The sequence below is a fragment of the Podarcis liolepis genome, assembly GCF_965112155.1.
Source record: "Podarcis liolepis genome assembly, chromosome: 6".
NCBI classification, from domain to species: Eukaryota; Metazoa; Chordata; class Lepidosauria; order Squamata; family Lacertidae; genus Podarcis; species Podarcis liolepis.
In genome coordinates this window covers 89,261,727-89,276,800 of record NC_139559.1, presented here as the reverse complement: position 1 = coordinate 89,276,800, position 15,074 = coordinate 89,261,727, and the positions used below count along the sequence as shown (strand labels likewise).

Here is a 15,074-nt window from a genome sequence, read left to right as displayed (position 1 = left end):
TCTCATCCGTGATTAAGCCACTTCATCACTTCATTAAAAAAATTATCGCAAGGCATCTCTTTAGTTGAGACTTTCCTGGCAAATCCTCCTGCCTTACGCTCCTCTGCTTTTGTTTCCTGAGCCTGAGCTCAGAGCCTGTGTCTCATTTTAATCCACCGATTGCTGCCTTTCTCGTTAGAGGCGGTAAATTAGGACGATGGGGCTGAGATACTTCACGAAGGACACAGAACCACTTTCGTTTGCGTCTGTGTAGCCTGTCCTATGCATCTCTCCCCTCGAGGAAGATTCAGCACGAGACCCACATAGAAAGGCTTCCCCCACAACTTGCCCTTGCCAGACAGCAGCCTCTACAAAGTCATGCCCAGGTGCCAGCAGTCGCTGTTTGTTAGGTCAGGAGATGATGTCACAAGGCCAGCTGGCTACCTGGTCCTTTGCCCGGAGAAAGCTTTGCACCACAAATGGGAACTTTTAGTGAAGGAGTGTCTGAGAGGACATGGAAAATTTTTCCCTCTTGACAATCTCTGGGCCACGTCTCCCCAGCTTTGCCCTGAAGAGTGTACCTGACTTAACATGCCCTGTGCACAAAAGCAGCTTGCCAGGTGAGCTGTGGAGGAGGGGGGAGCGCCAGGAAAAAGTACCCCCGGAACAGTTTGAACAGAAGCAAATGTTTTCTGAATGAAATGTGAAATGGGGTAGAAGGATGAGGAGGAACCTAGCCTGTGGTAGTATAGGAATGCATGGGACGCGGGTGGCGCTGTGGTCTAAACCACCGAGCCTCTTGGGCTTGCCGATCAGAAGGTTGGCAGTTCGAATCCCCGCAACAGTGTGAAGTCCCGTTGCTCTGGCCCAGCTCCTGCCAACCTAGGTACCGCTGTGGCGGGAAGGTAAACGGTGTTTCCGTGCGCTCTGGTTTCCGTCACGGTGTCCCGTTGTGCCAGATGCAGTTTAGTCCTGCTGGCCACACGAACCGGAAAGCTGCCAGTGGACAAACGCCGGCTCCCTCGGCCTGAAAGCGAGATGAGCGCCGCAACCCCATAGTCGTCTTTCGCTGGACTTAACCATCCAGGGGTCTTTTACCTAGGGTCGGAGGAAGAGGGTGCGGTGGGGGCGGGTCACCCCAGGTGTCAACACCGAGGGGGTGACAAAATGCCAGGTGGCACTCACCACGGGGCCTGCAGCGCACCCACAGGCTCCGTGCTGCCCCAATCAGCCCGCCCGCCACCGCACCCTCAGCTGTAGGGCAGCTGAGTGGGAGGAGGAAGGCAGATTCCTTGGAGGCCTTGCGGAGCGTCCGGCCCCAGCTGGCCCCACCCCACGGGTGGGTGGCCCTGCTTCTGGGCACAGGTCACACATGCCGCCCTAGGCGCCTGATCGGCTCACTCCACCACTGCCTTTACCTTTTAGCTTACCACATCAACCATCACACGGTGCTGGCCATGTCTGAGAAAGGCACAAGGCTCACTCCCCCTTTTCTTTTGCCAGATTGCCTCCTCGCGGAATTGCAGAGCGGGGAGCCTCCGCAGCAGAACTGCACCATCTACCGCCCCTGGTATTCCCCCTACAGCTACTTTGTGTGCATGGACCAAGACAGCCAAACCGACTCCTGTGGTTTCCCAGGGACACTGGGAGGCAACAGCCTAGAAGCCCCAGCCGACACTGGGCCTGCCGGAGACATGGACAGTGGCTCCTCTTCGTCCGGCTCCCAGGAGAAAACATATCCCCAAGAGAGCGGCAGCGGCGGCAGCAGCAGGAAGGCCAGGGACTGCATTACTTCCCAGGACATCCTCTTGGCTTCCAAGTCACGGCCCCCGCATGGGTGCCAATGTGTGGCCTGCTGCCGAATGTTCCCGACTTTGCGCTCGCTCAAGGCCCACATCAAACGCGGAGCTCAGGAGGGCTTCAGCTGCCAGGTCTATTACCACAAGCTCAAAGCCCTGTGGGGGAAGGAGCGCAAATGGCGCCTCAGTAATCACCCAGCGGGCAGCCACAAAATGCTCAAATAGCAATGTCCGTCTGCGAGAGGCGCCACAGCCACCGGGCGCCCATCCTCTCCCCCGCAGCCCCAAAATAAAGCAAGTTATTGATGCCGCTTAGAGCAAGCTCGTTGTTCCACCGCAGCCCCGCTCCCTTCCTCGCCTGGGGTCTCTGTTCCCAAAAGGGAGAAGCCTCTTTCTCAGATCTCCTCCTCCCTGAGCTTGCCCCTCATGGTTATTTCCACAGTTGATGCTGCTCAAACTTTGGTGCCTCAATAAGTAACCAAACAAACCCCTGTGTTGCAAAGAGAACGTCAGCAATGTCTAGGCAACACGATGACCGTGTACATATGCAATAGACAATCTTTATAGAATTCCTTCAAACCATAACAAGTACAAAATGAAATCTTTAGTCTCAAAGTCTCTGAAAATCTTTGAAGGAAGCGAGTCACCAGACTTTGTACGATGAAAGACAAGCTGTGAAGCTTTGTGTATTCAGCGAATATGATGCCCAACACTGGACAGTAATATTGACTACTGTTTTGTAGAATTCTTCGTCAGCGTGGTGGGAGGATATAGAATTGCTTCATAAATCCATCTTATTTTGAATGAAAGTATGTAAATGAAAGGGACGTGGGTGGTGCTGTGGGTTAAACCACAGAGCCTAGGACTTGCTGATCAGAAGGTCGGCGGTTTGAATCCCCGCGACAGGGTGAGCTCCCGTTGCTTGGTCCCTGATCCTGCCAACCTAGCAGTTCGAAAGCACGTCAAAGTGCAAGTAGATAAATAGATACCGCTCTGGCAGAAAGGTAAACGGCGTTTCCTTGCGCTGCTCTGGTTCGCCAGAAGCAGCTTAGTCATGCTGGCCACATGACCTGGAAGCTGTACGCCAGCTCCCTCTGCCAATAAAGCAAGATGAGCGCTGCAACCCCAGAGTCGGCCACGACTGGACCTAATGGTCAGGGGTCCCTTTACCTTTTTATGTAAATGAAAATATCAAATGCTGTGGAACAGTGCTCATGTAATAATGTAGAATGCAATTCTACATCCTCCCACCACGCTGACAAAGAATTCTACCAAACAGTAATCAATACCCGGAATCACTGTCCGGTGTTGGACATCATATTTGCTAAATACAAAACGCTTCACAGCTTGTCTTTCATCGTACAAAGCCTGGTACCTCGCTTCATTTAAAGAATTTCAGAGACTTTGAGACGAAATATTTCATTTTGTACTTGTTATGGTTTGAAGGAATTCAATAAATATTGTCTATTGCGTCTGTACGTGGTCATCGTGTTGCCTAGACATTGCTAACAAACTCTGGTGTTGGCTGAGGTCTGTCTGCAACTCGGCTTGCCTGCCCCGAAGCATCACCGCCGCTCGGCTGGTGGCTGTTTACTAAGGCTCCTGTGTTTCTCTGGCACGGTACCAAGGCACACGAGGCTGGCAAGGCTGGCTAGAACCATGCCAGGAGCCTCTTCCTGGCACCTTCAGGGCGCCTGGCTGCCATGGAAGGGCAGTCGCTCCAGCTGGAGACATGCCGAGGCAGCAGATTCATCCTACAGGCCACAGAGGCATCAAAGGCATGTCTGCACATGAGACAGGGGAGGACTGACTGCAGCTCTTCTGTGCCACTTCAGGGGGCTTTGGCCTTCAACTGGCCCTTCGCCTGCCCTCATTGTGGGAGTAGAGTAGGCCTGGCTACACGCTACACTACACATGCATGCTTCATTCCGTACCTTCCTCAACCCCAGCCCTGTACCATCAATAACTCTGGAAGAGGCTTGGAGCAGACGCCACAGCAGAATCAGCAGGAAGGTGCATTTGTGGCAAGTGTTTAAGGCTGGCTATCAGAAAGGTGCCCTCACATCCAGCTTACGAAACACGTTTTAGAATCAGGCAAGAGAAGTGGGAAGTATCAGGCAGGAGAAGTGGGAAGATAGCAGAAAAATAAACTGGGTCAGCTGCATAATTTGTTATGGACCTGGCTGGTAGCCTAGATGACAGGCACAGAGTACTTTATTTAAAACACGGGTAGCCAACTCCCATGAGTGCGATCTACTCACAGAGTTAAAAACTGGCAGTGATCTACTCCCCTTTTGGGGGGTTCAGGTCAAAGTTGCTGAGCTTTTTTAAGGAAGAAAAGTTGTTTTTTGGGGAAGGAAGAGGAGGAAAGCCCGTTTTTAAGGGTGCAGGGCACAAAAGTTGAGGTTTTTCTAGGGGAGCCAAAGTTGTTGAGCTTCTTTGGGGGGAGCCAGTGATCGGCCAGTGATCTACCTCAGACGTTCAGTGATCTATTGGTAGATCTACCTGTTGGACATGCCTGATTTAGAACATGTCTGGTGTAAAAGGATTGTATGGCAATGGGAAGGAGGACAGACACTTAGTGAGAAACAACGCTGGGGCACCTGGTCTTTCACTGTAATAAATTATCTATCTATCTAATTATCTAATGCAGGGGCACAGAAAGTGGAGAAATCATATGCTTTACCCAAGGAGAAGTCAGTGGCTGTGGAGGGTTTGGAAGAAAATTCTGGGTTGCTGGATATAGGATGGAACCTCCAAAGTATCATTTTGGAAATGTTCCCTGGATTGGGCCAGCATTAATTATCCTTAAAAGGTTAAGAAAGAAGACAGAGACAGCAGTTATAAATTGATAAAATTCCACAACAGAAGAAGGGTCTGTCCTGAGAGTGATGCTATTTGATTTATTCTTAAATGACCTAGAAATGGGGTGAGCAGCAAGGTGGCCAGGTTTGAAGAGGACACTGAGTTATTTACTAAAATAGTGAAAATCCAAACAGATGGTCCTTTCAGAGCTGCTACAAACATGGTGTACGGAAAACAAAATGAAAATTGAGATCCAGTGGGCAGGCCCCAGACATTGAGGCTTCACTCCCTAACTTCAAATGTAAGCTTTGCAAGTGACTAGGAAAAAGTCAAGAAGAAGAGTTTGGATTTGATATCCCGTTTTATCACTACCCTAAGGAATCGAAAAGTGGCTAACAATCTTTTCCCTTCCTCCCCCACAACAAACACTCTGTGAGGTGAGTGGGGCTGAGAGACTTCAGAGAAGTGTGACTGGCCCAGGGTCACCCAGCAGCTGCATGTGGAGCAGTGTGGAAGCAAACCCGGTTCACCAGATTACGAGTCCACTGCTCTTAACCACTACACCACTCTGGCTCATGGAGGAATGCTCAATGAGACTGTTGACTTTGTATACTGAGGTGGTAAAATGGGGGTGGTGGGAGGTCTATAAATCGGGTAGCCAATCTGGTGCCTCCCTCCACATTCTTGGGCCCCCAACTCCCATCTGCCCCAGCCAGCCCGGTCCGGGGTTCTCCTAGAAAGGAAAGGTATGGGGTCACTTCCAGTTCAGTCTTAGTCCTGGTTGCAGCATCTCCAAAGGGTTTAGGTGTTTCGGGAAAAAGTGTTGCAATTACATTAATCAGGGGACAGGAGCAGTTTACCTATGGAGAAATATTAAAGGGGCACAGGGACCATTTAGTGTAGGGGGGAAACGCCCTGCTATCACCCTCACATTTGGCAGGTGTGGGGGAATGGATTCTGTGCCTATACCCTGAGAGATGGGGCAGAGTTCCTCCACACGAGGGGGAACACGGCCCAGCCAGGTCTGTCTCCTCGCCCCTGCCCCCGGTGTGAAGGAGCAATGTCTGCGTAGAGTCTGGTTTAGGCCCAGGTTGTGCGAAGGACTCTAATTCCCCATATGAACCTTCCTGGGCTCTGAGATCTTTGGGGAAGGCCCTTCTTTCTGTCCCTAGACCTTCGCAGGCACGCTTGGTGGGGCTGCGGGAGAGAAGGGCCTTCTCGGTGGTGCCAACTTCGGAACTCCCTACCTAGAGGAGCCAAACTGGCTCCTTCCTCGTTGTTCCTCCATCAGCAGACGAAGACCATGTTGTTCCGGCAGCTGGGCTAAGTAGGGTGGCCTGACCCTCTCATGCCATCATTTAAAAGGCTGTTTTGGTTCCTGGTTTTTCCTCCCAGTGTCTCTTTCCCTTTGCTGTTCCTCAGAGCCTCTGCGGGAGTGCTAGTTGCAACAGCTTTCCCACAGCTACTCCTCAGACACATGCAAAGCGCTTCCTACGTACTGCGGGAAATGGATCAACTGATGTCCTTCGACAGCAGCTTTTATTAATGCTCTTGGATCACTGTGCTGAATTTTCACCGGTCAGCCAGGGTCTCAAAGGCACAACATTCCGGCTACTTACAGTAGCCCTCCGAGTGTGGCCTTTTCACAGGGTTTCCCCACCTAGGAGTGCAAGGTCGTAGAGGCGGTTGTGCATTTTGCTAAGGAAAGAAGAACAATCAGGACAGCTCCCAGACCATTTGGTGAGGATGTTGGGAACAGCCCAAGCACCATAATTCCGGATGGCACACACCATTAACTTTACTGCACGCCTCATGGCGCACTCTCGTCCGGGACAGCTGCCCGAGGGCTCATCCAGACTTTCTTTTGCGCCGCATTTCTAGGTACAGGCCTGCACTGCGTCCGAGCCCCCTCTCCTCAGCACTTGCCTTGCAAAAAGCTGCTCTTTACTGCTAGATTGGAGCAAACAGCAATCTGGGGAAACCCCAAATTTCCATTTGTTCCAATTCAGCATTAAAAAGCGTGCTTTTGCAGTGGGTGGGGGAGCGGGAGTGCTCAGGCTTGGACCTGGAAAGCACAGGCCTAGCTCTACCTCTCCTTTAAATCAGAACCAGTGAACGCGGTGAAGGTGCTGTGTGAGTGCCTGGAGGCGGTTGGAGGATGGATGGCAGCTAACAGATTGAGGTTGAGATTGAGACAGAAGTACAGTTTTTGGGGGACGGGGGTGGGCGGGTGTGGGGAACTCCCTGGTCCTGAATGGGGTAACTGTGCCCCTGAAGGACCAGGTGCGCAGCCTGGGAGTCATTTTGGACTCACAGCGGTCCATGGAGGCACAGGTCAATTCTGTATTCAGGGCAGCTGTCTACCAGCTCCACCTGGTACGCAGGCTGAGACCCTACCTGCCCACAGACTGCCTCGCCAGAGTGGTGCATGCTCTACTTATCTCCCGCTTGGACTACTGCAATGCACTCTATGTGGGGCTACCTTTGAAGGTAACCTGGAAACTGCAATTAATCCAGAATGTGGCAGCTAGACTGGTGACTGGGAGTGCCCGCCAAGACCACATAACACCGGTCCTGAGAGATCTGCATTGGCTCCCAGTACGTTTCTGAGCTCAATTCAAAGTGTTAGTGCTGACTTTTAAAGCCCTAAACGGCCTTGGTCCAGAATACCTGAAGGAGCGTCTTCACCCCCATTGTTCAGCCCGGACACTGAGATCCAGCGTCGAGAGCCTTCTGGCAGTTCCCTCATTGCGAGAAGTGAGGTTACAGGGAACCAGACAGAGGGCCTTCTCGGTAGTGGCACCCACCCTGTGGAACACCCTCCCTTCAGATGTGAAGGAAATAAGCAGCTATCCTATCTTTAAAAGACATCTGAAGGCAGCCCTGTTCAGGGAAGTTTTTAATATTTAATGCTGTACTGTTTTTAACATTTGATTGGGAGCAGCCCAGAGTGGCTGGGGAGACTCAGCCAGATGGGTGGGGTATTAATAATAATAATATTAATAATAATAAAGACCTGCTTCTAGAAAATGTGGGACGGAAAGCCCTGACTCACTAGTGGAAAGGTTTGTGGTTCTTTTTCCTTGGCTGATGATGCAACATGAGACTTGGGAGTGCCAGAGGTTTAGACTGCTAAGATGCCACCAGGGTTGATGCTTTCCACCCTAACCTTCTGCCCCATAAGGTCTGACCGTCTGGCAGCACCGGTGCAATGCCTGTCTGGCACAGCTGTTCTCTGCAAACCATTGTTCTATTGGGGGAGAGGTGGAATATAGGACTTGGTCTCTTCAAACAGTCTTTGGTTGTGCACAACCTGCCTTGGGACGTGGGTGGCGCTGTGGGTTAAACCACAGAGCCTAGGACTTGCTGATCAGAAGGTCGGCGGTTTGAATCCCCGTGATGGGGTGAGCTCCCGTTGCTCGGTCCCTGCTCCTGCTAACCTAGCAGTTCGAAAGCACATCAAAGTGCAAGTAGATAAATAGGTACCGCTCTGGCGGGAAGGTAAACGGTGTTTCTGTGTGCTGCTCTGGTTTGCCAGAAGCGGCTTAGTCATGCTGGCCACATGACCTGGAAGCTGTATGCCGGCTCCCTCGGCCAATAAAGCGAGATGAGTGTCACAACCCCAGAGTCGGTCACGACTGGACCTAATGGTCAGGGGTCCCTTTACCTTTACCCTGCCTTGGGACCTGCCAGTGTTAGCCACAGATTTTCACATGACCTTTTCTCTTTTCCAGACTCAGGGTGTTAAATATGGGTCACTGTTTTCTAACTAAAGGTTACTATGCTATCCTTGTAAGGAACCCTGAACAAACCAGCCATCTTTCCTATAACACTCGAGGTGATTGAGAAGAAAGGAGGGAAGTGTGAAAAGATACAAGGAAAGCAAAGGAAGCAGAGACGACAGTTCAGCTTTAGAAATAAGGAAGATTTATTTAGCAATAGCCAAGAAGCTCTAACACCACCGGCCGGGGCTTAAGTGCACTTACAGAGAAAGAAATTCCATAACATCCACTGCTTTTTGCAAAAGGAGAGAACGAAAGGAAAAATGCAGAGGAAACTCCCAAGAGGCTTTATGAAGGAACCATCTGTGGAATGCCAGGAGATGGGGAAAGGCCTTCCTCTGAGAGTCCCTCTAAGCCAGGGGTCAGCAAACTTTTTCAGGAGGGGGCCAGTCCACTGCCCCTCAGATCTTGTGTTGGGCTGGACTATATTTTGGAGGGGGGGGGGAAATTGAACAAATTCCCCACAAATAACCCAGTGATGCATTTTAAATAAAAGCACTCATTCTACTCATGTAAAAACACCAGGCAGGCTCACCAAATAACCCAGAGGTGCATTTTAAATACAGTGGTACCTCAGGTGGTACCTCGGGTTAAGTACTTAATTCATTCCGGAGGTCTGTTCTTAACCTGAAACTGTTCTTAACCTGAAGCACCACTTTAGCTAATGGGGCCTCCTGCTGCCGCCGCGCCGCCGGAGCACGATTTCTGTTCTCATCCTGAAGCAAAGTTCTTAACCCGAGGTACTATTTCTGGGTTAGCGGAGTCTGTAACCTGAAGCATATGTAACCCGAGGTACCACTGTAGAAGGACACATTCTACTCATGTAAAAACACACTGGTTCCCGGACCGCCCGTGGGCCGGATTTAGAAAGTGATTGGGCCTTAGTTTGCCTACTTAGTTTGCTCTAAGCAGTCTGGGCTGCTGTGAGAGATCTGCCCCATGAACTGCGATCAGGTGCCTTCCTTTTCAAATTGTATTATCTTGCCTGAGGCATCTGCCAGTGTTGCTGGGCATGCTGGCACCTCTGCCCTGGCTGCTCCATGCCAGGCGCTTTCCTGCCCTTACAACCGACACACACTCATTCCATCTCGAAAAGCATTCATTTGGCACAGTCCAGCTCACCCCCTTCCCATGTTCATGCCCTCTCCCGTCTTCAGCAAAGTCTTGGGATATCAGGGCCTGACCTAGGTTGAGAGCAGCAGCCCAGCCGCTTCATTGCTCTTGCCATAACACAGAAGTATCTCGGATGCTCCCTTCCTCTTCCTGAACAAGACCAGCAGGACTAAGCCCTCCCTCTCAATTCACCCCAAAGGCACTTTCTCCCTGAACTGCTTCCCTGAAAGCCCAAGCTGCTGGGCAAACAATGGGCCTGACTTCCTCAGGGGAGATAATTTGGCTTCAAACTCGCCGGGTTAAGAAGAGAAGAAGAGTTTGGATTTGATATCCTGCTTTATCACTACCCTACGGAGTCTCAAAACGGCTCACGATCTCCTTTCCCTTCCTCCCCCACAACAAACACTCTGTGAGGTGAGTGAGGCTGAGAGACTTCAGAGAAGTGTGACTGGCCCAAGGTCACCCAGCAGGTGCATGTGGAGGAGCGGGAAGCGAACCCGGTTCACCAGATTACGAGTCCACCGCTCTTAACCACTACACCACACTGGGTCTTAAGCGGTAGACTTAAACTAGCTGCAGATGTAACAACCCAGGTCAGATAAACCGTGGCTTCTCAACCTAAGAGAGCCATGTGCCGCTTCCCTCTTGCAGGAAAGTTCACTTGCTTTCCTAAGCCACGGTTTCCTGTGAGATCCAGACCAGGAAACAGTAGCTTGAGGGCTCCCTCCCTCCACAGGATATGCCACAGGAAACCAAGAAAGCTTTGCTGAAGCTGCGCAAGAGAGGGGAAGGGATACAGCTTGTTCAATGGCTTATCACATTTGCATTGCTTTCTCTGAACCAGGGGTGGAAGGAAAGGGTGGAGAGCAACCGCAAAAGAAAGGTCTTGTCTTGCAGACACAGGTGGATTCCTGTGGATGCTATGTGAAAACTGCACCCCCAAATTCTATCTTCAGTAGTTTTGCATAAAAATCACCCATGGAATTTTTATTATTATTTAAAAATCCAATTTGCTTAAATAAGAACTGCACAGCAGTTAAATGCAACATGCCTCCCTGTGCAGTTGTATCTCCCCCTCTCCCTGTTCATCGTTGCAGTTCCTCCAATATTAATTGTAAATCTTCCTTATGCTCCCCAACAGGGAAGGCCGGAAGCAATCGTTCCTCACAAACCTAGGCAACAGCCTGCAAATTAAATAATGGCAAAGTCTGCAGCGGTAGCAGGAAAATAGAACAAAATTCAAGCTATGGAAACACCTAAGGAAAGGTCAAACTGAGCAAAAGCCCAACAGCCCCATAATGTTTCTGAGCACATGATGCTTCTTCAGGGCAATATTAAGAGGGCAGCAGGGATCTCTGCACCACATTTGCTGCAGCTTCTGGTCAGGGCAAGAGCTGGAAGGAAGAGGGGCACTGGTGCTTCTTCTAGCTGCCTGTTATAATATGGGCCAGTCCTCCGAGAGTGAAATGCTGTCTTGCTGTCTTGCACGCCTGAGTTCTAGTTCGGTTTATGCTGCGCAGGGACCCTTAAGAAACCGCCCTGTTGTTTTACTCAACAGCTCCCTGAAAGTGAGAAGTCCATTTTGCAGGGACGCGGGTGGTGCTGTGGGTTAAACCACAGAGCCTAGGACTTGCCGATCAGAAGGTCAGCGGTTCGAATCCCCGTGACGGGGTGAGCTCCCGTTGCTCAGTCCCAGCTCCTGCCAACCTAGCAGTTCGAAAGCACGTCCAAGTGCAAGTAGATAAATAGGTACCGCTCTGGCGGGAAGGTAAATGGCGTTTCCGTGTGCTGCTCTGGTTTGCCAGAAGCGGCTTAGTCATGCTGGCCACATGACCCGGAAGCTGTACGCCGGCTCCCTCACCCAATAAAGCGAGATGAGCGCCGCAACCCCAAAGTCGGCCACGACTGGACCTAATGGTCAGGGGTCCCTTTACCTTTACCTATTCTGAACACAGAAGCTCCTTTAGGATTCTTTTGTGTCTTAAGTTAAAACTAAAAAGTCTGGACCTCTTGCTTGCAGTACGCCGCTCGCCCTATCCCTCAGAAAGCCACAAAAGAGAAAGCAGGGCAGGAAAGGCCACGTCTCACGTGGGGAAAACAATCTGGCCAATGGAAGGCCAGGGCTGAGATGCTGCTTCCCAAAGGACAATCACAACATGGAGCCAATGGAACGCTTAACTACCGATGACTCCAAGCATTGCCTGAGTGCATCTCAGAGAACAAATACAGCAAAGTGTATATAACGCTTGCCTCCATACAAAATACACATTGTAACCCCCCCAAAAGTTCTTCCCTGGCTCAGATTCAAATCCAAGCTAGAGAGGAACATACATACTCTTTGCTCTGCCTCTCAAACATCTATTCCACACACTTGCTTAGAAAGAACTGAGCCGTTTTCTGAGTTTAGACAAAGAAATTCTAACGTTTCCTGTGCCCAACTGTAGCTCTGACTTGTCTAGGAGATTTTTGGGACGAACGCAGAGGCAGCCTGAGCTTTCAGACACACAAGCCTCTTTTGTGGAGTTGCTTCCATAAGGAACCGCTCCTGCGTTCCTGCAGTTATACGCTCGGGGGACTAAGGTGCCAGAGTTACGACAAAAGAGGACGACTTGAGCGTCTGGAACTGAGGCTGCCGTGTCAAGAATTTCAACGGTGTTCAAAAACTGTAGGAGAAGTTATCAGGCCCACAGTTCTAATACCAATTCCAACCAAGGTTCGATCATTTACCCACAGACAACCCCTGTCATAATCGAACTGTTTCTTTCAGAGGTTTGCAGAAACGTAAGGCTATTGGTCCTGTCTGGAAGCTGACTAGGGATTATCCTAAGTACAGGAGGCAGCAAGGGAGGAGGAGGGGAAATCCCCCTGCAGGGCTTTTGCGGATGCGACTCAGTAGCCGAATCTAACCCACTAGGTACACAAAAGGCCCCTCTGAATTCTGCCACCTGTATGCATGATGCAAAGGAGGCCAACTTGCAGGTCCTTGCTAATTTGCATAATTTATCCAGCGTCTAATAGGTCTTTTGGGGGGGGGGAGTGTTATGAAGCGACACCTGGACACTGGCAACCTTGGCACACTCTCACTGCTGGCTTTTTAAGGTTTCACCAGGAACTGCTGACACCTTTTTAGCTTTTCTAAAAGAAAGTTGAGGATCCTCAAGATGCTGTCATTTGCACCCAGTATCCCTTTTTGGTGGTGCAATATGGCATTAAAATACATATATAAATAAATGAAAACAATTCCTGAGACCTTTGGGCGCCCCGGAAAGCGGCTCTTGCCTTCAGGAGGAAAACCGCCACCCTACTCCTGACTTCCAGGTACCAAGACACAGAAAAACAAAGAAGCAGGCTTTCTCCGGCCTGTTTGCAAGGAGGCCTGAGCCCCCCACTCGCTCTCCTCCCCGTCGCTTGCCACGGGCCTGAGATCTCTGCCTCCTCTTAAATGGCAACCTCTTCTTCCAAGCTATCTCCCAGGCCCTGCTTGTTGAGGACACTGAGCAGACGGAGCGAGGCCTCCTGGCCCCACGAGTCCCACTCCTCGCTGTCGTCCGTGTTGGACTCGAACTCGGAGCTGATCCCCGACTCACGGAACTTGAGGAGCTCCAAGCTGCCCAAGGGAGGGCCGTCGCCTGGGAGGAAGCAGAAACATTCCAGCTTCGCCAGGCAGTCACTCCTACCTAAGGGGCTGGCCAGAGAGTTGGCAGCGTTGGAGAAGCTGGGGTGGAGCTGGAGGGGGCGAGTGTCTTCGGGCAGAGGGGTGCTGGGGTCACACAGAACGGGCAGCCCGCCGGGGCGGAAGGTGATTTCCAGCAAGCTGTCTCGAGAGCCTCCTGAAAGACAAAGAGAGAAGAAGCAGCGTCACGCCAATGATCCAGTCTGCCTGATGGGAGAGAGGGAGGCTCAGGCCGGAGATCCTCTAGGCTGGCAGCAAATGTCATGTAAAAAAAGGTAAACAAAGGTAAAAGGACCCCTGGACGGTTAAGTCCAGTCAAAGGCGACTATCGGGTTGCAGTGCTCATCAAGCTTTCAGGCCGAGGAAGCCGGCGTTTGTCACAGACAGCTTTCTGGGTCATGTGGCCAGCAGGACTAAACCACTTCTGGCATAACAGGACACTGTGGCGGAAACCAGAGCGCACGGAAATGCCATTTACCTTCTGCTGCAGCGGTACCTATTTATCTACTTGCACTTTGATGTGCTTTCGAACTGCTAGGTTGGCAGGAGCTGGGACAGAGCAACGGGTGCTCACTCTGTCGTGGGGATTCGAACCGCTGACCTTCTGATCGACAAGCCCAAGAGGCTCAGTGGTTTAGACCACAGCGCCACCTGTGGTCAGCAACTGGCTAAGCAACAGAAAATATAGAGCAGGGGGGAAATTGACAGTTCTCCCTACAGAGGGGTGTAGAAATTGGAGTTTCCCCAAGGATCGGGATTGGGACCTGTGCTTCTTAACTTGTTCATTAATGATCTAGAGTTGGGGCAGCCAAGTGGAGGAGACTGTCCAACACAAGGGAAATAGCATGCAGCTGGGTCCATGGCGTGAGAGCCTGAAACATGGGAGAATCTTGCCCAATGGAGAGAATATGTCCCTCCCATGGCCACCTTCGGGGAGCTGGTGAGAATGTCCCATGAGGCTTGTGAAAGTCAAGTCAGCCGGACAGTCACTATTTGAGAACACCACCCTTCTTGGTGCTTTACAGACTCCCTCTATTGGTACAGGCTAACCCCACATTTTCATTTTATATGGGCTAGAAAATACATGTTTCTTTAGGTAGGATTTTGGGTGACATCTTAATGTGGGATTTTGCTTACGCGTTCTGATTTGTTTAGCTTTGATTCCCCTGCAAACTGCTTTTAGCAACCGGGAAAACAATATATAAATATTTTAATGAACAGATTGGGGAAAATCCTTGCCTCACAGTCAGCGGCGGAGCAAGCCGATTGGGCGCCTGGGGTGGCGCGTGTGCCCTGCGCCTAGGGGCCATAGCTGTCAACTTACAGATTTGAAAATAAGGGACCAGCAGCCAAAATAAGGGATTTTGCTTAGTTTATGCACGTCGGGGCTGCCATCATCCTGGTGCAAGGAGTTCCATCAGCCCTTCCCCGCCCGAGAGAGAGGGAGGGAGGGAGGAAGAAAGAGAGACTCTCGCCCACCATGAGGCGGTTGCGGCGCCGCAGTGGCCGCTGAAGCGCCGCCCTTCTGCGTCCCTCCTCATCCCCTCCTCTTCCTCCTCCCTCAGGCCGCCTCCTCAGCTGCCTCCAGCTTCCCCTGGCAGCGCAGCGGAAGTCTCGCAAGAGAGGGGCTGCCTGCCCACCCGCCACCACCCGCCTCCTCACAACGCGCCGCTGAGGGGGAAAAGGGAGAGACGGAGATGCGGCAGCTCATGCGCGTGCTCTCTCACGGCGGAGGACCCTGAGCCGCTGCTTGCCGGGCGAGTGTGAAACCCGGGAAATTTAAGGGACACCATCAATCCAGGATAGCAGCGGGACACGGCACTGGGATAAGGGAGTCTCCCACCAAATAAGGGACGGTTGACAGCTATGCTGGGGGGGGGCAGCTGCCCGTGGGGTGGGGCAAGCCCGAGCAGGATACTCTGT

General features: G+C 51.5%; 2 protein-coding genes across 3 annotated transcripts in view; one reads left to right on the top strand and one right to left on the bottom strand.

The window, feature by feature from the left end:
* The window catches only part of LOC310708448 (carboxyl-terminal PDZ ligand of neuronal nitric oxide synthase protein-like), a 78,163-nt gene that overhangs the window by 7,509 nt on the left and 55,580 nt on the right, over positions 1-15,074 (bottom strand). Inside the window, exon 10 of one of the 2 annotated variants that reach the window (XM_083506812.1) lies at positions 13,156-13,308. In XM_083506812.1, coding sequence (XP_083362938.1) covers positions 13,156-13,308 — 153 coding nt within the window. Of the gene's footprint in view, positions 1-8,487; positions 13,309-15,074 lie in introns of those variants that run through there. The other variant, XM_083506813.1, reaches the window with a different exon arrangement.
* SPATA46 (spermatogenesis associated 46) lies at positions 375-2,112 on the top strand. Its single transcript, XM_083506879.1, has 2 exons — positions 375-599; positions 1,483-2,112. Exons 1-2 carry the CDS (start codon positions 494-496, stop codon positions 2,001-2,003), a joined length of 627 nt encoding a protein of 208 aa, XP_083363005.1. The 5' UTR covers positions 375-493; the 3' UTR covers positions 2,004-2,112.

Bases quoted from the DNA above. Each gene is read 5' to 3' on its own strand.
- SPATA46 (XM_083506879.1), top strand. From the start codon at position 494: ATGGAAAATTTTTCCCTCTTGACAATCTCTGGGCCACGTCTCCCCAGC. The intron at 600-1,482 runs GTGAGCTGTGGA...TTCTTTTGCCAG, and splicing joins GCACAAAAGCAGCTTGCCAG to ATTGCCTCCTCGCGGAATTG.